The 25,845-nt window shown below is 57.1% G+C and overlaps 3 protein-coding genes across 13 annotated transcripts in view; 1 reads left to right on the plus strand and 2 right to left on the minus strand.

Moving 5' to 3' along the window:
• SSBP3 (single stranded DNA binding protein 3) overlaps positions 1-1,430 on the minus strand; it is a 51,348-nt gene extending 49,918 nt beyond the window's left edge. For 3 of the 7 annotated variants that reach the window (XM_090146714.1, XM_090146711.1, XM_090146710.1), the window contains exons 1-4: positions 1,219-1,429; positions 1,012-1,084; positions 804-865; positions 605-689 (exon numbers count right to left, since the gene is read on the minus strand). In XM_090146714.1, the coding sequence (XP_090002840.1) occupies positions 605-689; positions 804-865; positions 1,012-1,084; positions 1,219-1,274 (276 nt within the window). In that variant the 5' untranslated portion in view covers positions 1,275-1,429. Of the gene's footprint in view, positions 1-604; positions 690-803; positions 866-1,011; positions 1,085-1,218 lie in introns of all 7 variants that reach the window. The other 4 variants (XM_090146715.1, XM_031603001.2, XM_031602992.2 and 1 more) reach the window with 2 other exon arrangements.
• A 6,700-nt stretch (positions 1,431-8,130) lies between these two features.
• On the plus strand, positions 8,131-18,537 carry ACOT11 (acyl-CoA thioesterase 11). 5 transcript variants are annotated; one of them, XM_090146716.1, is made up of 17 exons: positions 8,131-8,850; positions 11,636-11,711; positions 12,706-12,895; positions 13,657-13,726; positions 14,062-14,122; positions 14,566-14,667; positions 14,920-15,055; positions 15,133-15,289; positions 15,527-15,646; positions 15,723-15,867; positions 16,153-16,208; positions 16,312-16,378; positions 16,457-16,540; positions 16,632-16,765; positions 16,965-17,096; positions 17,167-17,293; positions 17,378-18,537. In XM_090146716.1, exons 1-17 carry the CDS (start codon positions 8,828-8,830, stop codon positions 17,531-17,533), a joined length of 1,836 nt encoding a protein of 611 aa, XP_090002842.1. In that variant the 5' UTR covers positions 8,131-8,827; the 3' UTR covers positions 17,534-18,537. The 5 variants fall into 5 exon arrangements, with proteins under 5 accessions (XP_090002842.1, XP_031458910.2, XP_031458902.2 ...); XM_031603033.2 differs by lacking the exon at positions 8,131-8,850 and adding an exon at positions 10,261-10,484 and having other exon boundaries at positions 17,378-18,534; XM_031603050.2 differs by lacking the exon at positions 11,636-11,711 and having other exon boundaries at positions 8,133-8,708; positions 17,378-18,534.
• A 2,206-nt stretch (positions 18,538-20,743) lies between these two features.
• TTC4 (tetratricopeptide repeat domain 4) lies at positions 20,744-25,826 on the minus strand. Its single transcript, XM_031603114.2, has 10 exons — positions 25,439-25,826; positions 25,253-25,370; positions 25,005-25,166; positions 24,793-24,870; positions 24,342-24,466; positions 23,992-24,078; positions 23,593-23,807; positions 22,812-22,893; positions 22,054-22,136; positions 20,744-21,154 (listed from the first exon to the last, which is right to left on the minus strand). The coding sequence occupies exons 1-10, from the start codon at positions 25,511-25,513 to the stop codon at positions 21,055-21,057; spliced, it is 1,125 nt and encodes a 374-aa protein (XP_031458974.2). The 5' UTR covers positions 25,514-25,826; the 3' UTR covers positions 20,744-21,054.
• Between the last annotated feature and the right edge of the window lie 19 nt (positions 25,827-25,845).

The following is a 25,845-nucleotide window of genomic DNA, read 5'->3' on the forward strand; positions in this document are numbered from 1 at the left end:
GTGGTGGAGTCCAGCAGGTTGCACGCAGCACCTCTAGCTTTGCTCCAAGCAAGCCAGCAGGTCCAGCAACTCACAGCTGGAGCGAAACAGTCGGAGGAGCCACGTTTTTCACGAGGACAAAAAGCCCAGAGGGCGCAGACACCATCAGGCACAGCGGGATGAGGTCCACCCCATCACCTCCAGCTCATGAGTTCCTCCACACCGCTGATTTCAAGGAGCGTTCCCAGCCAACCAAAGCAGCCCCACAAACCCACGAGGCTTTCGGATGGCGTTCTGGGGAACCTTCCCCCTCCATCCCCAGCCGCCTCCGCAGCATTTACCAACGAGACACCCTCAGCACCAGGCCCACAGCCACCGATCTCCACCACCACGCTCACGGCCAACGCTTTGTTGCCCAGCGCCGGGTCCCACCGGCGGCCCCAACGCCTCCAAGTGCTGAAGATAAAGCGCCTGGACTCATTTGCATAATTGCAACGTTATGAAACGCCGTTCGGCCAAAATCGCAGCGCCGCTGTTTGGAAGCACGCTGCTGCCGGCGCGCCGAGGAGCCCGAGCGCCCCAACTCCGTCATTACCGCGAGGAGCAGAAACTTGTTGTTACTCACATAGTCATGGAAGGCTTTCGCTTCGCTCGAATGCTCGCAAGTGTCTCGCCGCTCAGGGGCCGCGCAGTACAGGTCCCAGAACACGCTGCGTGGCACAAACACAGGGGAGGGAGCCCCGGTTACCGGGTGCCCCCGCAGCGCCCGGCGCAGCCCCGGGGCTGCTGACTCACCGCGACCCCCCCCCGCGCCCCTCACTCACCACCACCAGGAGTGCAGGAAGCCGGGGGGCTCTCCCAGCGTGATGTTCTTCTCCCACCGGATCTGCGGGCGAAAGGAAGGGGCCGCCAGTGGGCTGCGGGGCTCCGACGAGCGGGGGGGACCCCGCCGGCCGCCGCCGCTCGCCCGCCCCGCACAAGATGGAGGCCGGGAGGCGGCGGCGGAGCACAAAGGGCGGCGGGGGGGCTCACCTCGGACAGGAAGGTCTGCGCCGACTTCTGGGCGCCGACGTGTAGCAGGTACTCGTAGACGTACAGGGCCAGCCTGCAAGAGCCCGGCGGCGGTCGGCGGTCGGCGGGGGGGCGGCGGGGAGGCCCCCGCCCCGCACAAAGCCCGCAGCCGGGCTCCTCCCGCACCGCACCCCCCCGCTCCCTCCCTCTCTCCTCCTCCCCGCTTACTTCTCCCGCGCCTGCCCGTCCGAGGGCACGGCCGAGCCTTTCCCCTTGGCGAACATGTTCCGCGCCGAGCTGGGTGGGGGCCCGCCCGCCCGAGCCGCTCTGCCCGCTCCGCTTCGCCGCGCACCGGGGGCTGTCAGAGCGCCGGCCCCCACCGCGCCCCCATGGCCCCGCTGCCGCCGCCGCTGCTTGCCGCGCCCGCCCGCCTGCCGCCGCTCGCCGCGCCGCGCACCCGAACGTGGCCGCGCCGGGCGCCGCCCCCTGCTGATTGATGGGCGGCTCCGCCAATCGCTGAGGGGCGGGGGAGGGGCCTCGCGCGGACACGCCCCCTCCGCGAGCGGCGGGCGGGCGGCCTCCCGCGGCGGAGAGGGAGGAGGGGAGAGCGCGGCACCGCGCGGTCCTAGCGCCGCGCTGCGGGCGGGCAGGCACGGCCGGGCGGACACGCGCGCTGCGCCTTTAAGGTGCCGAGCCGCCGCGCGCTGAGCGCTCCGATTGGGCAGCGCCGCGGGGAGAGCGGAAGGGGGGCCTTGAAACCGCCCGCCGGGCTGCGCGGGGGGGTGCGGCGGGCGGGCGCTGCCTCAGGACGCGGTGCTCGGGCGGGACCCCCCCGCCTCGGGGAGCGTGGAACCCGGGCCGGGGCTCCTCGGGGGGAACAGCCGGCTGGGGTCGCAGCTGGGGGTGCGCCCCAGGAGCGTGTGACCGCTCGGGGGTTACCGCAGCATTGAGTCGGGGGCCCTGAGAGGCCGCTTGGGGTCACCCCCCGAAAACTTTCTGACTTAGCAGCGTGCGGTGACACAATGAAGCCTCCCCCCACCCCCCAAAAACAGGGGAGCGGGTCCCTACGCGGGGTGCCGCGGGAACACGTGGCCCGAGCTGCGCTCCCCGCCTCGTCCCACCTGGGGCCGCGCGGAGCTCCTCGGCCCGGCGCTGAGCGCTGCGCTGCGTGACTGCCCCGCACAGCCCCGCACCGCGACCCGCTCCGACCGAGCCCCGCTCCCGCACCGCCTCCGGCTGCAGTTTCCACGGGAACAGATGCTGGAGCGGCGCAAAAAAAAAAACAGGGCTTCAAAGAGCTCTTCCCACCTCGGCCTCACCTCTGCCTCCGCTGCGCCTTGCCAAAGGGACCCGCAGAAAAACAGCGGGGACGGAGGGCTGATGAGCAATCAAACGCTAATGGGTCAAACGCGGGCGCTCAGCCTGGTCCTGCAACTGCGTGGCCGGAGCGGGGCCGTTTGTGGGAGCTGTGGGCTGTAGGAGGAACGGCAGCGCCAGGCAGAGCTGCTGTGGTGGGAACACTCGTGGCCATCCGGAGCTGCGTGAGCAGGGCCTGACTCGTTTAAAGAGCCGATTGCGATGCAGCGGGTCGGAAAGTGTCAGGCTGGGAGTCGTCAGGTGCTGCGTGGAAGGAGCGAGTGGAGCCCGGCTTTGTGCTGCACGCTCCTGCGGCAACGCCGGGCTGAGCATCGGGGTCACGCGAGGCACAGACCTCGTGTCTCCGGAGCCTTCGCATCCTGCTGCTCCTCTGCTGTTCTTATGGGCTGGGCAACGACCAGGAGCCTCCCCTGGGACTGAGGCCGTGGAGGGCAAGCCGCCTACACGAGGGTAAAGAGGAGCTAAATATCCCTGTTAAAAATAATACCCTCGTATTCAGCACATTTTGCATGGAGGAGGAAAATGCTGGTGTCCCCAGGGTGATCTGCACTGTGCTCTTGGCCAGGAATGAATGAAATAAAGGGCCTTTCTGTGCCCACACCGCCGTCCCTTTCCTGCCCCACGCAGATAAAGTGGAATGGCCACGGCTGCTTCTCTGCTCCTTGTGTTTTGCAGCACATGGAGCTCTACGTTCGCCCCTCATCAGGAGTTTATTTCCCTTTAACTCATCGATTGTCTGAGATACTGAGCAGACAAAAACCAGTTCCCTTCTTTCCCCTGGCCCTCAGGTCGTTGGGGATGAGAAATTCAATAAGAGCTGGGATCTGCCCCTCCTTCGATGCCTCCCAAAGGTCTGTCTGCAGGTGCCCAGCCTGGAGAGGAGGTCAGGGAGGATGTCCCCAGCATAGGGACAGCAGAAGATGGATGGGGACAGGCATCTTCCTGGTGCTGCCCCTGCCTCAGCTTCTCCCCCATCCCCCGGACCAGCTCTGTTTCTCAGCTGTTGCTAGGGGAGATGGAGAAGAGCACTTGATTGAAAGCTTCCTGCAAGTGGCACCAAGTCTAAATATTCCCATTCCTATGCAAGCGAACCCAGGAGCGTGGCTGCAGGACAGTGAGGGTGAAATTCCCATCCCGTGTGAACTCCACCGCTCCCTGCAGCCCCAGCCTTGTGTCTTCCACCACCTGATGGTGAGACGATTTGAGCAAATTATAAGACAGTGCTTTGGACCAACTTAGCTCAAGATCAGAAGGGAGGCTAATTTCATATCTTCACCACCGCAGAACGCAATTAAATGGCTCGGCGAAGTTTGAGCACAGGTTAGGACAAGAAATTTTATAATCAGAAATCCCAACACCTGCGGCCAGCAGCGCAGTCTGCTCGAGTCATGGGAGGACATTCTGAGTCTCCTGAGTGCTCCCAGGGCTTGGAGAGGCAATGTCCTCAGCTCAGGTTTCTCTCTGCTGGGTTTTTCTTGGATTTCTGGCAACGAAGGCACCAGAATTCATTAAAAACTCAAACCAATAACCACCTGCCTGAACCTCTCCTGTGTGATGGCTCACAGAGCTGGGTGCCTCCCTCTCTGCATCCCGCAGCACCCGCCAGGCAGGCATCGAAACGGCCCCGCTCTGCTCAGCTCCAAGGCAGGAGAAAATGCTGCTGGGCAACCAAGGGGCCAAAGGCAGCAGCCCCTGGCACAGCGAGGGTGAGGTGTGAGTGCTGCCGCAGGCTGAGCCCAGGCTGGGTGGGATCCCTGTGGGCAGGTTGCTGTGGGCAGGGATGCGCAGCAGGACGGGCAGGTTTGGGAGGGAGTAGCTGTGGGAAGAGTGGCCTCACCATGATGCATATTAACGCTCCGCGGGCTTTAATTGCAGTGGGACCTATGGCACGGAGCCATTAGCGTGCAATGTGGAGGAACACGTATTTTTGGGAGCCCTGCCTGGCTTGTGGCCTTGTGGTGGGGGGAGGCGGTGGGATGCAGGGAGAGGTGCCTCGTCCCCCCAGGAGTGCTGCTGGAGGTGCAGCTCCTTCCTCAAGGCCCTGAATCATCCCCGCTGCCATCTGCTGCACCCTCGCTCTTCCCTGCAGATGTCCTTCTTCCTTCCCCAGAAGGAGATGAGAACTGAGGATGAGGTGCCAAATGTGACTTCAAACAGCATCTAATAAAACACGGGATTAATTTCTTCTGACTGCTGTTCAATGGCTCTGATTAAGCAGAGCAGAATTTAATTAGCTTGTTTGGACTGCCTCTAAACCCATGCCAAAGGTGGGGGAGCCTCAGTGTCCGGGTCCCCCAGCATCCATGAGCTGCTGGGGTTAGCCTGTGCTGCCCCACTGAGCAGAACCTGCTGCACACCTAGCCTGGCTGGCAGCAGTTTTGGATCCCCAGAACCTCCTTCATCTCTGCAAGCCCCCCTGCAGCCGGGATGGGGGCTGTTTGCTGGATGTGCTGCTGGTGGCAATAGGGATGGAACATGGAGCCTCTCAGCATAAACCAAACTCATCCTGCTGCTGAGTCCTTGAGTTCAAGTAATCCTGTTCTCTCCCTGATTTACTACGACTTGCTGGCTCCTCTTCTCTCCCTCCTCCTGTCTCCTTTAACCCATTTCATTATCTATGCTAGCTTAGGCTTGCCTACGTGGGAACATCATGGTGAGGTTATTGCAAAATAGATGGGCTGTGAATGCAAAATGCATCAGCCCTCCCCAGCAGCACCGACTCCCTCCCTGCCAGACCTGTGCTCAGCACACTGAAGGACCCACGCTCCCCAGCTCCCCCGCTGCTCCTGGGGTCTGAGGCTGCAGCTTCCCCTCCATGCAGACAAGACAAGCGCACACAGAAGGCGCACATTTCCCTTCCAGCGACGTGTTGCAATTAAGCATCCCCTCCCTACGCAACCCAGCGCCCAGGCAGGTAACTCCAGGCCAGAGCCACAGCCCCAAACTGCTCATTTTTAGCTGTTTATGGTGTATTTCGTTTTCCATATAAAAAAGCAAAGAGTGCAGGGAAGATCTGCTGGCTGAGGCGAAGAAGGGACCCAGCGGCTCCTTTTTTCCCTGCAGACGAGGTTTTACAGGCTCTGTAGAATCACCCCAGCACTGCTCCTCACCCTGGGGCCATATCACTCCCTGCTCCCTTATCAGCCACCTGTGGGTGTCCCCGCCCAATACGGGGCTCTGGGTGGGCTTGGGGCTTATGGCAAAGCACAGAGGGAATGAGATGGATGCCCCTGGGAAGCCCATCCCTCTGATTTCTGTGCAAAACAAGAACCAAAGCAGGGGAGTCCATAAAGGGAATAAGAAAAGACAACTACTTTTATATGTGCACTTAAGTATTTAGGTCAGTATTTTTAGAATAAATAGCCGTGGGTTGGTTCCTATCTTTTCACTTTCATTTTTCACACTTCAGCTTCATTTTCCTGACGCTGGGTAGCTGCAGAAGCGGTTGGGTTTCTGCAAGCCCTCGCACCTCCCAGCACGCCGACCTCACCGCCTCTGGCTTCCCTCAGCCCCTCTATCCTGTTCTTTTCCCTGGAGCCATCACAGCATGGTCCAAATCTCCCAGTTTTCATGGCTGATGGTGATAAAGGGAAGGCTCGCCCTGCAGCCGGACCATCCCACAGCGATGCTGCCTGCTTCCATCCCGCTATTAAAAGCAAAACCATCCAGAAGGGTCCTTCAGAGCAAAGCCGTCTTCCGAGGGAAACATTGGCAGCCTCGTTTGGCAGCAACAGCGCCTGGATTTGCTGAAGGCCTCCAAAATTAGATGAGGCTTGGAAACTTGTGATGGATGTCACTGCGGCAGCGTGGAGGGGGGGCTCCAGCATGGTGCTTCCCCCAGCCCGGGTGCTGCTCGGTGCCTGCTTGTCCCCAGGGTTCACTGCAGCACAACAGAGGCACACGCGGTGAGAAGCAGCAATCCCGGGGTGCTAAATGCGCTCCGCAGGGGCTGCTGCGATGTGCCAAAGCGACGGAGCTCCTCGTAAACACGCTGAGGATAGGAAACAAGCCCTCAGAGTGTCAGCAGGGAGCTGGGCTGGGGCTGCTCTGTCCCCGTGAGCTGGAGACAAGGGGGCTCCGAGGGCACGGCGGACGAGAGGAGCGCTGGGGGCACACGCTGGGGCTGGGCTGTCAGCACAGCGTATCCCAAAACAAAGCTCCCCTCCTCCCCGGCTCCACGGTAGCGGCACCTCCAAGAGTTATTCACAGATAAACTCCATAAATTCGGGGCACAGCCATTTTATCATTGCTGGCAGCTCGGCGAGCTGCTCGCTCCAAGGTGAAGGCGAGGGAGGTGGGAGGAGATGGCCACGAGCTCCCAGCACGGCGAGGGGCACCGTGCAGGGCCGCATCCAGCCGGACCCTCGCCGCCCAGCGGGGCTTTGTTGGCCGAGGCGAAAGGCAGGGCAGAAAACCACCTCCTCCGCGTGGGATGATTTATTTTGCCACGCAGCTCCTGCCTGTTTTGCTGCATCATTCCCGGTGTTTTATTGCCTCCGGCCGGGGCTGCCGCCATCCGCCGTGCAGCACCCAGCCCTCAGCCCGGCGCTGCGTTGGCTCTGAACGCTGCCCCGACCCCCGGGCCCGGGGAACAGCGGTGCTGAGCGGCAGGGCCTCGACCCGCACGTACGGAGCGGGGCGGACGGCAGAGGCCAACCCGGGGCTTCGGATGGGGAACGATGCGCGAATCTCTGGGGCCGGGGGGGGGGACAGCCCACCTCCCCGCCTCACGGCATCGCCTCAGCACGGAGGCAGCCACGTTTCTACCGCCAGCGGGGAACGGCGGAGGGCTTTCCCCGCGTGCGTGCGCCTGCAGGAGCCCGGCAGCGCGGAACGACGTGCGGGCACCGCGAACCGCTCCGCATCGCCGACCCAGAAGCGTTATTTCTAGGAGGGAACGGGGGACACCCCCGCCGGCAGAGCCCGGCAGCGGGGCACGGCTCCGGGAGCAACGCGCTGCCCATCGCTCCGTGCACGGCGGCGCACATCGGCGCGCACCGCTCCCTGCCCGCTCCCGGCCGCCCGCGCTCCCCCGGGGCCGCCCGCCCGCAGCGCGGCGCCGCACGGGGCGGAGCGGGGCGCGGAAGGGGCCTCTTGAAACCGCCGCGTTCTGATTGGGCCGAGCGCCCGCCCCGGCCCCGCCTCCCCGAGGCCCGCGGGGGCCGGAGCCGCCCGGCCCCCGCCCCCACCCCCGCCCCGGCCCCGCAGGCGGGCCGCGGCCGCCGGAAGGCCGCGCCTGGGCGGGCGCCACGCTGCGCCGTGCCGCGGGGAAGGGGGGGGGGAGGCCGCGCCGCCGCTCGGAACAATGGCGCCCTCTGGCGGCGAGAGGTGGAACGGCGCGCTGCGGCCCCTCGGGGCGAGCGGGGCCGGCTGCGGGGCGAGGGGCGGCGGGGGCCGTGCGCGGGGAGGCTCGGCGTGCGGGCTGCCAACGGCTCGTCCCGCCATCACCTCACCCTGCTGCAGCTGCCGTGCCTCGCCCAGGCCACCGGCTCCCCCAGCTTTGTCACCGCGCAGTAATTAACGGAGCGATTAAGCAGCGCGGCCGCAGCTTCGTGCCCTGCCTCCGCCTCTACGTGCGGCCCTCGTTATTTACTCTTACCGATTTTACAGTATTTTAACACCAATCCCTGCGAAATTTCCCTCGTCCCAACGAGAATAGCTGCTTGTAACCGCTTGCTAATTACAAGGAGGGATGTCAATTAATTCGTTTAGCTAATTATCCACCCGCTAAGCGCCGCGCACCGAGGGTCTGCGAGGGACGGGCGTGCGGTGCCGGCTGGACGCACCCTGCAGGGCCGCGGCTGCGAGCTGTAATTACAGCATCGCGCTAATTGCGCTGGGAGAGCGGCTTTTCGGAGGGAGCTGGGTGCGGGCTGAGCCCCAGCGCCGCCTCGCCCCGCACCTCGCGGCCCCGAGCCCGACCGCAGCGCTCCGCCTGCCCTGCGCCGCTCCCAGCTCGCTGCCAATCTCCAGGCCCTGCTTCCTGCTGAATTCCTTGCGTTATTTCGCTCCTGCCTTTCCAGCCGCGCCGTGAGGGGCTTTGATCAGCGCCTCGTACCTCGGTTACCAAACGTTCCCCGCTAAAAGCGCGCACGCACAACGCAAACGGAACAACGTCTCCCCCAAGAGCCAACGGGCGGTGACACGGCGATTTGCATTTCTTTCCTTGTGTTGGCAACTTTTTGTACCGTCCCCATCGGGGCCGCTTCGAGCGCAGCAGCTCCGGGCTGAGAGCGCGACCTTAAGAACTGCGCTGTGAGGAAGGGCTGAGCTCTGGCTGCTTCCCAAGGACGCAGGGCTGCCCTCACGCCCGCTGCCGCCGAGCCCCGAGCTGCACGCAGGTGTCCGCACGCCTCCTCCTTCTCCCTCCCTCTCCTCCTCCTCCTTTCATTCTTCCTCCTCCTCCTCCTTCTGCTCTTCCTCCTCCTCTTCCTTCTGCCGCCGCCACGACGCGCTGCAAATGCTCAGCTTCTTCTGGCTGAGGTGAGGGCAGAGGGGATGCCCAGGGGGTGACATGGGGACAGTGGCATGCGAGTGGGACCGTGGAGCTGGCACGGCAGGCGTGGGAGCGGTGCCTGCTCTGGCTGGATCGCTGTCGGGAGAAGTTTGGGGCAGTGATCTGGGGGGGAGTTTGGGGTGAACCGGCCTCCTTGTGCTTAAAAGGGGACAAATATTTAGGAAAAGTGGGCAGGTGGATTGTGTGGCAGCTCGACACTGCGGTGCTACAGATCACGGTGAGCCCAGCTGTGATGGTCCTGATGGTGATGGTCCTGACCGTGGTGGTCTCAGCCATTGGGGTCTTGACCACGGCGGTCCTGGTGGTCTCTTCCCCAAGGAAGCCATGGGGAGCAGGTGGGCACCTGCTCTGGGCAACGCTGTTGGATGTCCCCGTGTTTGTGCAGTCTGTCCCCTGCACTGCTGGCACCTATAAGGGCTCACGCACAGCTCTGCTCCCTGTCTGGGCTGGTGGCAGTGGTGCTGGGGACCTTTGTCCCCCACTAAGCATTCTGAGGACTTTGTTCCCACGCTGGCCTCGTTGCCCGTAGCCCTGGGGATGGGCAGGAGCCATGGGAGAAGGATGAGGATGGAGGGTCCCAGCTATGCCTGCAACACCGAAAGTTTCTCATGGCTGCAGGCGTACAGCCCTCAGAAAGGGATCCAGGTTATGCTTTCTGGGCCTGATACCTTGCTCTGCTCTATGAAACCTCAGTGGAGGGCGTGAAATGTGTTCCCAAAAAAGCTCTTGCGTGTATCCGACTGTTCCCTGTCCCCACTGTGCTGTCTGTCCTCTTCTGGTCCCAACCTGGGCACAGCCTCTCCCACTGCCCTATTGAGGTGGTGGGATTTCCCAAAGTAGGTCAGGTTAATTTTTTAATGCGTGCTGATTTGCTCGTTACCATGGATATTGCTCAATTATACACCAATAATCCTCCCCAGAGAACTTAATTGTTGCTGCTTTCCTTCCCCCCACTTTTTTCTTTCAAGATTCCCAGGAATGGGTCAGGATGTGTCAAGGGGATGGAGCGGGGAAGGGAGAGCAAAGATGAATAGGGGAAATCTGGGTTAGGCTTTGGGGAATGCTCATCGGAGTCAGTGGAGGCTCAGTGTGTCCATGGCTACGCTCTGCCCTGCCAGGACCTTGGGGACCCAACACCAGGGCCCCCCAGCATCAACCCATTTTTTAGGGTTGGCTCAGCCAAACACCATGTTCCTGAGGCTCAAGGACTTGAGGATCTCCACGCAAAAGGAAAATGAAAAAACATCTCTCTTTTCCTCTATCGATCAATTGCTCCCAGTTCAACTCAGCTTGGCTTTGTGAGTGCAGCAGGAGGCAAGAGAAATATTCCTCCAAAGGGTTTTTCTTTTTGTAATGCAAACTTTATTTTTTTGGTAGAAGTGGGTCACTCAAGGGGTGACAGAGTAAGAGCATCATCGCCTGGGTGACACATCTTGTTGCCATGGTGACCCGGGGACTGCATCAGTCAACAGCTTTAAACATTTGACAGCTGAGTAAGACGGAAGATTTTAATGAGGACAGACACTTGCTCCCTTAGTTTCAATAACTGAATTCTCTATAAATACCCTCGGTCTGAATGGCTGCAGGTCTGCAGTGTGCTGTGAGTAGTGTGGTTGGGCACTCCCCTTCCCCATGTGTTCCAGGGTAGCGAGTGTGTGCCCACATCCAAAACAGTGGAGGGATGCAAAGCAGGTGGCTCTTTATAATTTTTTTCCTTTCCTGCTCATGCTGGAACGAACAAGGTGGCACAAGTGCAGTTGGAGAGCACAGGGTTTGGGTTTCCAAGGCACGTGCTGGACCACGTGTCCTTGACACTGGTACCATGGCTGTGGGGTGGGATGGGGCCACCCCCACCACTGCCTGCAACAAACTGAACCTGAGGAGCAAAGGCTGCTTGCTGTGAGCAGATGGACTCCTGTGCTGTGCTCTTGCTTGCGAGAGGTGAGCCATAAGCAAGCTCCCAAGGCTCAGCTGCAATCTGGAGAAAATGTGGGGCTTGGTTAAAGCAAAGCAAGGCACTGCTGGAGTGGAGACTTCAATCAGGCATGGATATTGAGAAAAATTTGTTCTCATCCCTTGCAATGCCACCACCACGCCAGGTGTCCCCAGTGCCTGCTGTGCTCCATTCCGGGCTCTATGCTGGGCAGTGGTGTGGCAGGGATGGGAGCTTCCCATTTGCTGCCCCGCTGGCAGCCAGGCACAGTGTGAGCCCCTCCAGTGCCAAGGGCATGCTGCTCGGGTCTTGTGACTGCACTGGTGTCACTGTGATGTCCACACCTCCAAGCACAGCCCTCTGTCACATGTAACACTGTGGAAAATCCTCAGGCTGACCCCTGTGGAATGGCAAGCTTGGGACCTGACTCTGCCCTTTGGGTTTTAGACCCGCAGCTGTCATCCTGGATGCTGTATCAGAGAACAGGGCTGGGCTCCAGCTCTCCCTGTCCCTCTGGGGTGGGCTGTAGGGTTGACTGTGGCCAGGGCCACCCTGCGAGTGCTCTGTGCTGAGCCCTGTGCTGAGCCCTGCCGTCACCTTTTGTCTGTTTACAAGGTGCTGGCAGCTTCCTCCCCACGTTGCTGTGCTCCCACGCATGGATTTAGCCAGCTCTTCCCAAACCAAATGGTTGTGTGCATCCCAATGCAGAGCGCTCCAGCACTTGTGGTCGCTCTGTAGTGCCTCAGATCCCCCTTTATGGCAACGTCCCCACGTTTTGCCATCCCTCTTTTAACCCTAGCTGCTCTTCTCCTTTCCAGGTATCTTTTAAAAATGGTCAAGGGGAACATTGTAGTCCCTGAAGACATCCTGAGTTTCTGTTGCAATGGCCTCCAGGTACCCAGTGTGCTGTGCCAATAACCCCAGGGCTGCCGGCATGCAGTGCCCCGTCCCTATTAACGTCCCCAGCCACTGAGATCAGAACTGTGCTGCAGAAAGCTTTGGAGCTCTGCGTAGTGCTGGCTCACACCCCAGAGCCCGCTGCCTTCCAGAAATAGCTGTGTCCTTGTGCTGTGGACACCCGGGGGGTTTGTGGGGGGCTCGAGGCTGCCGGGATGGGTGCCCCTTCCTTAGGGCTCACTCGCTGCCTTCGATAACCCGAGGTTTGTGCCGTTCCTGGGATGCTTTGTACCAGTAGCTATGGAAACAGAAGGCTCCTGTTAGACCAGTGATGGAAAATGCTATTCTGAGAAGCGAAGTGGTATTCGGTGAGCCTGGGGTAGGAGGGAAGGCTGTGTTCTGAGAATAAAGCATTTACAAAGGCAGCTGGAGAGAAGCGGAGGGGAAAGAAGCTGCTGCGAGTGGGATCTCGCAACAAGTGCTATAAATGGGGGACATTGTTAGAGCAGAAAGCGGAAGGAAGCTCTGTAATGAAGCCCAGACTGCTCTCATGGCTCCTCAATTACTCACAGGGTGTGCTGAGTTCAGCCCTTGTGTAACACGGCCCACTCCAGGCTGAATCCTCTCCTGACAGCACAGCTGCAATCACAGTCCGTCTTAAACACCGCTCGGTGCCCGGTGAGCCAGGGGCCGGGCAGGAACAGTGCTGACCCTATTGAAACTCTGCATTCATAACATTTTATTCTTCTCTCCCCAGCAATGTGCTGCCCGAGCATCCTGCCCTGCCAAGCAGGGTTTCCTTGTCTCCTGGGAGATGTTTCTCCCATTTGTACAAAGCTGAGGAGCAGGTGCCCTCTGCGGCACCAAAATGTGGGATGGGAAAAGCAAACGATGGGGTTGAGAGCGTCGTGCTCCCCATGCTCACCCATCCCACAGGCATGTTTGCTAATCAGGCTGGGTAATGAACCGTATCCCTCCCCTCTTCCCACAGGGCTCGACCTCACCGCCGTGCACCCAGGACACAGGGGAGCAGCAGGAGGAGGCTGCGGGGGCCATGGGTGGCCATAACCCCACCGAGGTGCAGATGAGCCAACTGGTGCTGCCCTGCCACAGCAACCAGCATGGGGAGCTCAGCGCCGGGCAGCTGCTCAAGTGGATCGACACGGCTGCTTGCCTCTCGGGTAAGCTGTGCCTGGGCATTTGTAGCCCATCGGTTTGGGGAGCTTGTTCTGCATGGGGAGGAAAATGAGCTGGTTGAGGATGCTTGCAGCAGTGTTTGGTGGTGGAAAGCAAAGCAACAAGCAATGGCATCCTCTCATGCGGACAGCAGGGGTGGAGGAAGAGGGCTGGGGTGGGGAAGTGTGGGGCTGTGTTCGGGCAGCAGCGTGCCATTCCCTGCCTGCTGCCCACAGCGCTGACGGCAGCTGGGAGCCGTGCCATTCTGCTGAGTAATGGAGCGGCCAGCAGCAGGACAGGGGGAGGTGGCTCTGCTGCACACAGCTCCTTGGTCTGTGTCTGCTTCCCCCTAACTGCTGGCCTCCGTGCAGCCAAACCCACACCAATGAGACCAGGAAACAGGGGCAGTTCTGCAGTTTGGAGATGCTTTTGTAGTCTTGAGGGGAAGCCAAGCCAGCAGCTGGCTTTACAGTAGTTGCTGTGAAGGGATAGATGGTATCAGCTGTTGTGCATTGCTGAGAAAGCATCATCAGGGCAGGGCAGACATTGAGGGTGATGTGGCCAGGAGCTGCCCCAGGGGTGAACCCTGGGCAAAATGTCTGCAAAACAGAGGCGGGGAAACCTAAAATGCTGCTCTTAGTGGGCACAGATGGGAAAAGGGCAGAGACAGGAGCAGGGTTTTTGAGGTTGTTGTCACCCCAAACATTGGGCTGGCAGCTCTGTATGCTGCTGCAGGCTGCTGACGCTGTTTGCTGTTCCTTCTCAGCTGAGAGACATGCTGGCTGCCCGTGCGTCACTGCCTCGATGGATGACATCTATTTTGAGCACACCATTAGGTAAAGGTGCTACTTTCTGCCCTCTCTCTTGGCTGGGTGTGGGGCTGAGGCAGAGCTGCGCTCTGCTGGAGCTCTCCTACAAGTATGCCTTCCAGTGGCCTGCTGCCAGCACAACTGGCTGCCAGGTTCTGGGCACATCTCCCTCTGGTGAAGTGCTGGTCAGGGTGCAGGGACCCTGTGGCCATCCCGTTTTCTATCGCTATTGCCAGTCAGACACATTTGCTCGTTTGGCACCTCAGCAAGGAGCTGCTCAGCATTGGAGCATGTGCTCTGCACACTTGTGGGACCTCACCATCCGCTCACCTCTTGTCCCTTCTTCTCTTTATGTTTTCCAGCGTTGGGCAAGTCGTTAACATCAAAGCCAAAGTGAACCGAGCCTTCAACTCCAGCATGGAGGTCTGTGTGCTGCAACCATGCTTTGCCCCGTGTCCACCCTTGACATGTTGCTGTCCCTGCCAGCTGCACCCTCTGTGCTGTGGCCACCTGCAGAATACCTGCATGCTGCTCCGCTCTGTAGCTCCGGGGCTGTGCTGTCTGTTCTGCTCACTCTGGCTCAGCTTGGGGTGATGCTGCCTTTACACATGCACCTGCTGCTGCTTGGGCACCAAACTGCTCCCTTTCTCCTCTGCTTGGTTTCAAGATCCCAAACTACGTTGGGCATCACTATGCTCCACCCGCTGCTTTCAGCCCCCTCCTTCCTCAGGAGGAAATATTTGGGGTGAGGAACCCCTGCATGTGCTTGCACAAACTTCCCACTCTGTGCTGGTGGTGCTGGCTGAACATCAGTCCCTGCCACCCATCCATGTGTCTCAGAGGCCCTGTGCTGTGCCCTCTGCCAGGTTGGCATCCAGGTGAGCTACGAGGACCTGTGCAGCGGGAAGCACTGCAGCATCTGCAAGGCTTATGCCACCTTCGTGGCGCAGGGTCCCCTAGGCACCAAGGTAAGTGCTGTGCAGTGAGCCCCGTGCCCAACCTGTAGGAAATCACCTCTGCAACAGGGGCTGGGGGCAGGTGGGGCTGTGCCTAAATTTTCCCGAGCCGTGGGGACATGTGCAAGCAGGAAGAGTCATTTCCCTCAGCACAGCCAACTGAGCCAAGCATGCAGAGCTTGCCTAGCTCTGCATGTGACTTGGGATGCATGCCACCCCTTGGAACCCTACACAGGGCCCACTCCATCCATCACCCACACCTAGGTGAAGCTGAGGCCGCTGACCCCGCAGACAGAGGAGGAGAAGATTGAGCACAGCATTGCAGCCGAGCGCCGTCGGATGCGGCTGGTGCACAAGGACACCCTCAAGGATCTCCTCACCCGCAGCACCAGTAACACCGGTACTGCATGTCCACAAGGGAGGTGTGGGGCTGGGCGTGGGGGTGGCCGTGGCACTGAGCCCCGTCCTCTCTGGCAGAGATGGAGACGAGGGATGGCAGCGTGGTGGTGCCGGCTGAGAAGACGCGAGTGGAGAGCGTGGAGCTGGTGCTGCCGCCGCACGCCAACCACCAGGGCAACACCTTTGGTGGGCAGATCATGGCCTGGATGGAGAATGTGGCCACCATCGCAGCCAGGTGCCTGCAGGGGAAGGGGCATCGGGGCGGGTGGGCTGGGCCACAGCTGGGTGGTGGGGGCCTTCTGGAGATGTTGGAGTGACAGAGACTGGCACGCAGCCTTTGGGGATGGCAACGGGAGTTGGCAGTCCCCATGCATACGGTGGTGCTAGGGAAGGGCAGGCACACATCCCACAAGGGTCCCCCCTGGCTCTGGTTGTGATGGAGATGCTGCATGGGGTGACATCTGCCCTGCAGCCGGCTGTGCCATGCCCACCCCACGCTGCGTGCCATCGAGATGTTCCACTTCCGCGGGCCGTCGCAGGTCGGGGACCGCCTGGTGCTCAAGGCCATTGTCAACAATGCCTTCAAGAACAGGTGAGTGCTGGTGGCAGTGCCTCTAGCCTTTCTCGTGGCTCCCCGTGCCTCACCCTTTCTTCTTTTCCCCCCCCAGCATGGAGGTGGGGGTCTGCACCGAGGCCTATGACCAGGAGATGTCTGTCAGCCGGAGGCACATCAACAGTGCCTTCATGACCTTCGTGGTGCTGGATGAGGAGGGCCGGCCCCGCACGCTGCCCATGGTCATGCCCCAGCCAGAGGTAAGGACTGCAGTCCCCTTGTACCCCCACGTCTCCCATGTCCCTGCTGCAGTGGCACACAGCTAGCATCCATCCCTTGATCACAGTGCTGCTACCAGAGAGGCACTGACATCAGCTGATGGGCTCTTTGCCTTCTCCCAGCACACTGAAATAGCTCCCAGTTAATCTCTGGAGCACAAGGCTTCACCTTTCAGCCCTTTGTTGCTGAATGTTTTACCCACTCTACAAAATATATTTTTTTTTCCTCCTTTTCCATTAACCTGATGTGCTTTTCCCATTTATCAGGATGGAGAAAGGCGGTACAGAGAAGCCAGTGCTAGGAAGAAGATTCGGCTGGACCGGTGAGAGCAAGTGGAATGGGGGGAAATGGAAGATGCCTTCCTTGGCACTGGGGAGCAGGGACACCCCAGCTTTTGCCCTGCTGTAAGGAAGACTTTCTTGCAGGAAATACGTTGTCTCCTGTAAGCAGACGGAGGTTCCGCTGTCTGTGCCCTGGGACCAAAGCAATAAGGTGTGTGGCTACAGGTGGCACTGCCTCCTGCCTGTGTTTTGGGGATACCCCTGGCCCTGATGTGCTGCTCTGTCACAGGTGTACCTGAGCTACAACAACGTCTCTGCGCTGAAGACACTTGTAGCCAAAGCCAACTGGGTGCTGGCCAGGGAGAAGGAGAAGGTACAGCACTAACCCAAGTGCTCTGAGCTGTGCCAAGAGTGCAGGCATGCTGAGTGCACGTCCCAGCCATACTCTGTCTATGCTCCACAAGGTGCAGATCTACACACTAGAGGAGGACAAGTTCCTCTCTTTCCGCATTGAGATGTCAGTGCACATCTCAGCCAGCCAGGCCTTCTCCCTGCTCTCCGACCTGCGGCGCCGGCACGAGTGGGACAGCCATTATGAGTGAGTGCTGCCGGGACGGCGTGGGAGCAGGCACCCATCCCTTTCCAAAAGCACATCCTTTGGGCTTCCCTGGGGCCTAACATCTCACCCTGGAGCTGTTCTCATGCCTTGAACCGTGTGTTCCCATCCCTGGGGTTGCCAGCACTCAGTGTGCACAGCAGCTCTCACTGCCTGTTGCCATTCTCTCTCCCACCCACAGGAGTGCCGAGCTGGTGCAGCAGGTGGATGAGGATGATGCCATCTACCACGTGCTGAGCCAGACACTCAGCTGTGAGAACAAGCCGCAGGACTTTGTCATCCTGGCCTCCCGGCGGAAACCCTGCAGCAGAGGGTAAGCAGTAGGTGATGTCTTCATCCCGTCACCCGGGCTGCACCCCGCTCACGCTGCTGTCCCCTGCCAGGGACCCCTACGTGGTGGCCTTTCGGTCGGTGACGCTGCCCACACACCCTGCCAGCACCAACTACACACGGGGTGAGACGCTCTGCTCCGGCTTCTGTGTGTGGCCGGAGTCAGAGGAGATGAGCAAGGTGAGGGGCTGTGGCCACGTTGTGCACTGCTGGGGGGTTCAGCCTCCATGCCCAGCCGTGCCACCCATCTCCTGTTCATCACAGGTGGCTTACTACAACCAGGCGACGCCCGGGTACCTCAACTACGTCACCACCAACGTGGTGGGGCTGTCCTCCAACTTCTGTGCCACCTTCGAGGCCTGTGAGAAGTTCCTGTTGAAGAACAAGGATGACCTGATCGCACGGCTGCAGGAGCTCTAGGCCTGGGGCTTTGCTGTTATCCGTGGACAGACGTGGGCTGGCAAAGAGGGGCGTGGGGACAGGTGGTGGCACTCAGACCGTGCCTCACTGGGGCTTTGGCCTGAGCAAGGTCAGTGAGATGGGGACGGAGGGGTGTCACAGGGATGCACCACCCTCACACTGATACTTCCAGTCCTCTTTTTTTTTTTTTTCCTAATTTTATAAGCTGCTGAGTAGGACTTGAATTTTAGTTCAACTAATGCTACTTGAATCTTTGTACGATCCCAACTCTTTCTAATACTGATTTTTTTAATTGTTTCTTAATGAGAGAAACTTTTTTGTAGTGGTGTGGATAGGGACCGTGCTGGGGGATGTGCTGCTCCACTGCCCCAGGCTGCAGGGCAGGGCTGGGGCACAGCCACGCTGCCCCTTGGCTCTGACCCAGAGCAGGGGGAGATGCACCTACTGGGTGGGAAATGGGCTGTTTGTGCACCCACAGCGGGGCTGTCAGGTTTTCTCTCTTCCTGCAAGAAGGTTGTCTGCCACCATGTCCCTGCCTCACACTCACTAATTTGGGTTTCCAACTCAAGATGCTGATGGGATGCCCACGCTGGGCTGAAATTCCAATCCCATCACACTGCCCTGCAGTCCTCCTGCTGACTACAGCTCTGTGTGAAAGGAGTGGCAATAAAAGCGCAACAAAAGGAAAAACCTTTACCTGCCTGAGGGTCTGCTTTGGGGGCTGTGGTGCTGCTGCCCTGGCAGTTAGATCTGTGCCATATCTTGGATTATGGTCATCCCCTGTGAGCTCTACCTCCCCTGCCCTCTTATCACCACCAGATAAAGCTGTTTCAAGCTGACCATAGTACAAAACACTCAATTTTTACAGTGACTCCTTATCTCCCAAAACTCAGGGCAATCCTGCCTCTTTATCACCAGGACGTGAGCCGTCCTTTCCACTTATCTGCAGGAATGGCTGCTACTTGATTAAGTGCACACAGTGATAGATTCACCCCAATGTTGAACTTTGGCTGACCTCTCTCCTTCCCAAAGCACTGTACTTTGTAATGCTTGGGGTGGGAGTTTTGGGGTGCAGGAGGAGAGCCAGAGCAGGATTCCCCAGAGAGGTCCCCACCTGGGTGACTGCAGGAATGGTGATTTTTAGCCATGATGTTGCAGCTGAATTGAGCTCCCCGGACTGGAGCAGTAACTCCAGCTCAGCACCGAGCTGGAGGGTGGCTTGGCTGACACAGAAGGACCCAGCCCCAGCCAGGACATGGTGCTGAGAATGCAGAGCCTTCCAACGCTGTCAACTGCTGCAGCTGGTCTTCCTGCCCATCTCCTGGGGAATGCAGATGTGTGACCTCTGTGGCTGCTAGATCCCTGCACACCTCTTGGCCTGGGAGGGGCTCTCCCCCACAGGGTTGATGATGGGTAGTTGCCTCTCACTTGTGCCTGACTGCACTCACCACGTTCCACCCCTGAGCTGTTCAGCAAAGAGGAAATTGTGCAAGTAGAATCACAGAGTCTTTAAAGACCATCTGGTCCCACTCCCTGCAATGAACTGAGACACCCACAGCTCCATCAAGTGCTGAGAGCCCCATCCATCCTGACCTCGGATGCCCTTGGGATGGGGCATCTCCCCAGTTTTAGTTTGAAACCATTTCCCCTTGTCCGACCACAACAGGCCCTGCTAAAGAGTGTCTCCTTCTGTTTTACAGCTTCCCCATAGATACTCACAGGCTGCTCTCAGGTTTTCCTGTAGCCTTCTCTTCTCCAGGCTGCACAGCCCCAGCTCTCAGCCTGTCCTCATAGGAGAGGCATTCCATCCCTCGGATCATTTTTGCATCCCTTTTCTGGATGCACTCAAACAGGTCCATGTCTCCCCTGCACTGAGGACTCCATATCTGGATGCAGTACTCCAGTTGAGGCCTCAGAAGGGCAGAGCAGAGGAGTGGGATCACTCCCCTGACCTGCTGGCCATACTGCTCTGGATGCAGCCCAGGATACAGACAGCATGTTACAGCAGGGGCTGCCTCGCAGCCAAAGCCAACTGGCTGCAGCCCCAACCTCTTCCTCCACTGAGTCCCACTTCATTCTGCTCTGCTGGGGCTGGCTTGCAAACAGTGCTGAGGTCCACACGTGGCTTTGGTTAAAACCAAGCAGTTAGCATCCAGACTTCAGAAAACTTTGCATGTAAGAGGAGTGGGGGAGAAACCACACGCAGCAGCTGCTTACAGCAGGCACTCTTCCCCTTGTAGATCATTATCTTTTTTTCATTGCTGCCTCCATGCTGAACATGCAGTGATTCAGACAGGCCATCTCCAATACCATTACAGCCATGCTCTGCACGGAAGGCAGCTGCAGGAGGTCAGGCTGGGTGCAAATCCTGCAGGTGGCCACATGCCTCCCACCCTGCATGCAGGTAGCTGTGCCATCAACTCATCCCATATCCTTGCTCTGCAACACTGCTGCATGACCTGCACTGGGCCGAGCCTGTCCTACCTGACTGCCCACCTCTCCGCCTTGTGAGCATGGCTGCAAAGCAACCCTGTTGATATTTTTTACTATATTTGTGCACAGTGCAGTAACTCAGAAATAGCAACGTGGAATTCTGTTTACTTTCTCAGAGCTGTGTGAATGCAGCACTGGACAAAGAATAATCCTCCAGGCTGTAAGAAGTTTTTATGGCTTTTTGTTGCTCTGTGCACTCAATTTTCTTAAAACTGCAGCCACTGCTCACCAGGGCAGCTCTGGGAGAAAGAAATTAGAGTTAGAATTATTTTTAATTACAAGCCCATACAGAAGCACAGATGATCCTGTTGGCACTACAAATTAACCGGAGGGATAAAACTGTTATGTTTGGGCTCAGAATTACTGTCAGAATTCACTTTCAGTATTTCATATGGTGAGAAAAAAAAGATCACCTCATTTATTAGACAGGAATCAGCCTGCTTAAAATAGACATGTCTAGCTCCTGTTTATATAGGTAGCAAAAGAGTCAGTAAAACATGCTGCTCCAGAAAAAGAGCTCTGCTCTCCCCTGGCCAGGAGCAGCTCTGGGCAGTGAAAACCAGCTGCTGCTAATCCTCAGAGCTGCAATGGCCCATGCAGGAGCCCAGCTGCACTCAGCTCGTGGCAGCAGGCAGGTAACTCACCCCAGAGCACTGCTATTAAACCCTGGCAACTACAGCCCACCTCGCAGGAAGTCAGCGATTTTTCACAGGTAAGTACATTCCCAGCTGCTGTTGCTTCAGCTGCAGCCAATGTTTGGCACTGTTTCAGGTTTATTTCAAAGCCCCATGCAGCCTGTCATAGAGGAGACCTTCTGCAAGCCAGCTGGATTTCTATTTAAACAAATAATCCCCTCTTGTAAGCCTTTCATTCTCCTTCTATGCTTCTTTGCTGGAAGTTTCTGTGTGTGCCAAGACTATTTCTCCCCTGAAGTGTGCAAGGCATTTCTGTACGAGCAGAAGTTTGCTGTCTGTAGCTGAGATAAACAGCAATCCCTTGCACATGATTCCTCGGTTCCTTCTTGCTCATTACAGCCGATGCACCTTCTTGCCACTGAAATACTTCTTAGAGAAGGGAGAACTCTTCACAAAAGCCAGCACTGTCGGAGTCCCAGCCTTCACAAAATACCTGCGAAGATTAAAGAGAGTCCTCTAGTTTCCCTCTGTCTGGCCAAGCATCATGCAAGCAGCTTTTGCCCAGCACAGCACAGCCTGACCTCCCAAAGGATGACAGGCTGCTTTTGATGATCAGCAGAGCCTTTCAGAGCCAGGGCTACCCTTATCCAAGGAGCAGTGTTATGAATCAATACTTCTCCCAACCACCACCCCTAATTAAAATAGAGAGCTGTTGTTCTGTCCCTGGAATGAGGTTCCTTTTGCAAGTGCCCTTACAGCCTGAAATCTGAGGGTTTATGCACACTGCTGAGTTTTATGGAGTGCCAGTTCAGACAGTCCACAGCAGCAGAGCTCGAGCTCTGCTCCCCCTGTGACAGACCACTCTGCTGGAGCTGTGCTGCAAGCATCCCCTGCCAGCTACAAGCTGCTGCAAGTTAACAGCACCAGCTCTGCAATACTTTTTTTGGTTTCTCAACAGCAGACTCTTTTCTCTAAACAACAGCACAGTACTTGAAAGTCAATTTCAGAGAGTGAAACTGTGCTGCATGCTGTGCTGGGGACTGCTCACACAGCATTATTAACAGTGAGAGCATTGTTAACCTTCAACACGCTCTCTTTATACACTGCTGCTGCCTTTTCATAAGTAGCACTGTTTAGATGGGGTATGAAACAACCCCTCTAGTGCTGCTGCTTGTGTGTAGTCCCACTTCCCTTCCCACCTCCACCTAGTCCTGGAAAGCTGTGCATTTTTGGGGAGAAGGAACACTAATCACTAAAGCAGGCACAAAAACCATGTGGCTTGGTGCTCTACACCTCCCTCCCTCAGAGCAAGTGCTATTAAATCAGAAAAAAAAACTGCACTTAAAGCCCAAAGTCTGTGCTCTCACTAGAGACAAGCAGGTAGAGCCTCACCTTTGGTGTTGCAGCACTTGTAGCAATGTGTGTTCTGGGTTCAGCTCATACATTTCTGCTCTTTCTTCATCTTCAAAATAGAGCTGAGAAAATTTGGGAGAGTTACATACTTAAGTCATATGAAGACAAACTAAGTCCAGTAAGAACACAGCACACATCTCATACAGGCTTCACAAATTTCTGTACCTTGAACTGACTGTGTCAGACACTCATTTCAGCAGTGCACTATTTTGTGTATATTCAAAGTCTTCCTGGCATAAACCAGTTTGCTTTCTGACAGCAGTGTCAGCAGGAAAATAATTTCTGCCACAGATATCGTCCTTTAGTACCAGGCTGCAGGCTGCCCAGTGCATGCACACTGAGGTGGGAAATGAGACATCACCATCTACACTTCTTTATGTACAGTGTACCAGCTCACTGGCCTAAATCTCAGTTATTGTTTTGATTCCTAATTTCCTAACAGTATTCTGTAAATACCTTATATTTCACACACTCTGTATATGATAGAAAGTGCTTTCATTTTTGTTAATAAACTCTGCCTATGTAAACTTGAACATTTTCCAGATGTGCTGACAAGTGAATGTAGCTCTCCAAATCGCTATTTCACAGCCATGGGTGGTGCACAAGTAATTATGCTATTGCTTTCAAACACACACAGATGCTTAGTCTCACTTCAGAGAAAAAAAAAACAAACACCAAAACCAACGAAAATTTCACAAATCAACACACTCAAATAGAAAGAAAGTCCAGTTTCTCACCTCGAGATTGCTGGGAAGGTACTTTCTTTCTAAATCCCAAGGAGGTAACTCAGCAAACATCACCATTAAATGATCGATAAATCTAAAAGCCAGAACACACACTTTAGCTTAGCATTCAGCCTGATTTGTACACTGGCACGTGAATGACAGTAAAAATACATCAGCAAATTAGGCAACAGACTTGGAAATAGGTTTAGATCACTAAAAGACTAGTAGCTTCTTCCCCTTAAACTCACTGCTTTCTCAATGAGACCATACCCTGTTACAATCATACCGATGGTTTTAAACTTGAACAGTGCAACAGCAAGCAACAGCAAATTATTTTTAAATTTCCATTTTCACACTACTAAAGGTGTGAATTTCATTTACAATTGATTTTTCGTCCACATGGTCTTAACAATGCCATACTTCAGCAGATCAGTGCTCAGAACACACTCGTGTGTCAGCTGGCTGTTTATTTTGGTACAGTAGGAGAGCTGGCCAATTAGTTCTGAGAATTCACCACCAAAGAATGTGAAAATGAAAAGATGCACTTAAAAATACCATCTAGGAACTACGGCTTTATTCATCTGTTTGCACTGTCATTTTTAATTGCAAAGCTGTGGGTGGATCTGTGCCTACAAAAATGTTACAAATTCCAAGTTGTTTTAACCTTGTTTGGCCAGCTATGAGATTAGAAATCCAGAGCTACTTAATTGGTATGACAGCATTTCACTTACCAGCTGTTCTCACTCACTCAAACTCTTCCTTCATGAAAGAATGCTGCAGACAGTGCATTTACCTGGAGTTCTCATGAAAAGCCTCAATGAAGTCTGTCTGTTCATGCTCAGGGTACAGGAAGAGAACAGGCCAGTTTAGGTTGCCATCAGCATCTAAGTGCACCTTTGCCCCTGTGACATTGTCAGAGTGGAACCCATTCAGACGTATCTCAGCCAGACCATCTGATATTTCCTCTTCTTCACCTGAAGGTTCAACAACCAGCTTGATATTTCTTTCCTAGAAGAGAGGAAGGAAAACAAGTAGGTTTTTGTTTTGCATTAGTTGTTACCTAAAAAGGGGTACAGCCCTAGGAACTCAAGATAGAGCTATAACAAATCCTTAACCGAATCCCATTGTCCCCATCGCTTCCTCCTCCCCCCCGAAAAAAAACCCACAGAAACAAGTCCTCTCACAGACCCACCTTTATTGCTGCAAGCAAACGTTCCTTTTGACACTGTTCTTTCTTCGCCATTGCCTTTGCCTTCCTTGCATCCCTCTCCTCAACTCGCTGCATGTAAGAAAGAGTTGTACCAGTCACGCACAGCAAGCCAATGTCCAGCACTACTCTGCTGACAAGTGGAGGTTCCAGGAAGGCCCCAGCTGTTTTCTCTGCACATCTCAACAGCATTATTACACGGAACCACATTTGAGGAGAAATTACATTACGCAGAAACCTGAATGAAGAACTCTCCAACCAAGGTGTTTCTAAGTTGACAGTAAGCAGCACAGATCACTCCTGCAACAAGCATGCCAGACTGCTGTAACATTTACCTTTAATTTGTCAGCTTTAGATCTCACTTCCAGAAGCTTTCTCTCTTTTGAATCTATTCGCAAGCCCTCCTCACACCACGCTATGGCTTCAGAGTAGTTCTTTAGCTCCATGTGACAGAGAGCTCCTGGAAGGATTAAGGCTTTTAAGCGCCTGGTATTGGAGCTGGCACAGAGTTATTACACAAAGCAGTGGTTATAAAGCCAGTGTTAACTCTGGTGCCTTCTAAAGCAACACACTCTGTTGCACTGTAGGGTTGTGTTGAGCTGCAGTCTGCCAGCAGGCCTAGTAAGCTGGAAGAGAATCTGAAGCATTTTTGCAGCCATGGCAACAGCAGAGTGGTACAGCCTGTGATACCCCACCCCTGAAGGTGCCTACAGACAAGGCCGGGCACAGGATAGCATAGCTGGGGCAGGAGGGGGAGGCTTTGTGGCCATTGTGCACTGCCCTTACCCCTCACAATGGCTTTGAGGTGGTCGGGCTTCAGCTTCCTTGCTTGGGTCGCATCAGCGAGAGCGGAGCGGTAGTTACCTGCGGGCGAAGGAGAGCAGCTCAGAAGCCTGGACTGCACATTTAAAGTACAAGTGGGTCCCACAGGCGGCAAAGCACGAGAACTGCATCACCTGCCCGTTCTGCAAGGGGGGAGGGACACCGGGGGGGCTCACCCAGGCGGCAGTGAGCGGCCGCCCTGTTGGACAGCAGCACGGCTCGTAGCTCCACATCCCCGAAGCGCTGCCGCAGCCCCTCGCTGTAGGCCCGCACGGCCCTGCCGTAGTCCTTCTCCCCGAAGTACGCGTTGCCCTCGTTCTTGTACATGGCGGCCAGCTCTGCGGGGCGGGGAGGCGCGGCGTGAGGTGGGCTGCGCGGCTCCGGTGGGACCCGCCCTTGGGATGGGGGGGGACCCGCCGCCCACCTGCGGGCTCCTTCTCCTCATCGAACAGCAGGGACTGCAGGCAGGCCAGGGCGGGCTGCCGCGTCGCGTCGATCTCGGCAGGGCAGCGCTTCATGAACATGGGGATGGCCTCCAGCTCCTGCGGGCACACCGCGTCAGCCCGCGCCGCCAGCCCGTTACGCCCGCCCGGCCCCGCCGCCGCCTCACCTGCTCCCACGTGTCGGGATGGAAGCCGTTCCGGTACCGCGGCACCGCATCGCCGCTCTCCCCGGCGTCCGCCATGCTGCTACCAGCCCGCCCGCCACGCCACTTCCGGCCTTTTCTCACCTCCCTTCCGGTTCACGCCCCACCCCCTTCCGGCCCCGCGCCGCCATTTTGCCCGCTGTAGGGTGCGGGGCGGCCGTGCGCTGCGTGCGGCGATAGGGATGGGCTGCAAATGGCTGCCCTCATCCTACAGGTGTTGAAAATCTCACTGAGGGACGGGGTTGGTGGGCTGCGGACTCTGCGGTCTGTTCCAGCCTTAGCGGCTCTCTGATGAACCACGGGGACAGGCCCGCAGGGAATGTGGGCTGACCCCGCGCGTCCCCGCCCCGCCCCGCAGCACAGCTGTTAGC

The sequence above is a fragment of the Phasianus colchicus genome, chromosome 9, assembly GCF_987193195.1.
Source record: "Phasianus colchicus chromosome 9, bPhaCol1.hap1.1, whole genome shotgun sequence".
Lineage (NCBI taxonomy): Eukaryota > Metazoa > Chordata > Aves > Galliformes > Phasianidae > Phasianus > Phasianus colchicus.

Bases quoted from the DNA above. Each gene is read 5' to 3' on its own strand.
- TTC4 (XM_031603114.2), bottom strand. From the start codon at position 25,513: ATGGCGGACGCCGGGGAGAGCGGCGATGCGGTGCCGCGGTACCGGAAC. The intron at 24,467-24,792 runs GTAAGGGCAGTG...TAATCCTTCCAG, and splicing joins CCTCAAAGCCATTGTGAGGG to GAGCTCTCTGTCACATGGAG. The intron at 21,155-22,053 runs GTGAGGCTCTAC...TAATCTTCGCAG, and splicing joins CAAGTGCTGCAACACCAAAG to GTATTTTGTGAAGGCTGGGA.
- ACOT11 (XM_090146716.1), top strand. From the start codon at position 8,828: ATGCTCAGCTTCTTCTGGCTGAG. The intron at 14,668-14,919 runs GTAAGTGCTGTG...ACCCACACCTAG, and splicing joins AGGGTCCCCTAGGCACCAAG to GTGAAGCTGAGGCCGCTGAC. The intron at 16,379-16,456 runs GTGTGTGGCTAC...GCTCTGTCACAG, and splicing joins CCTGGGACCAAAGCAATAAG to GTGTACCTGAGCTACAACAA.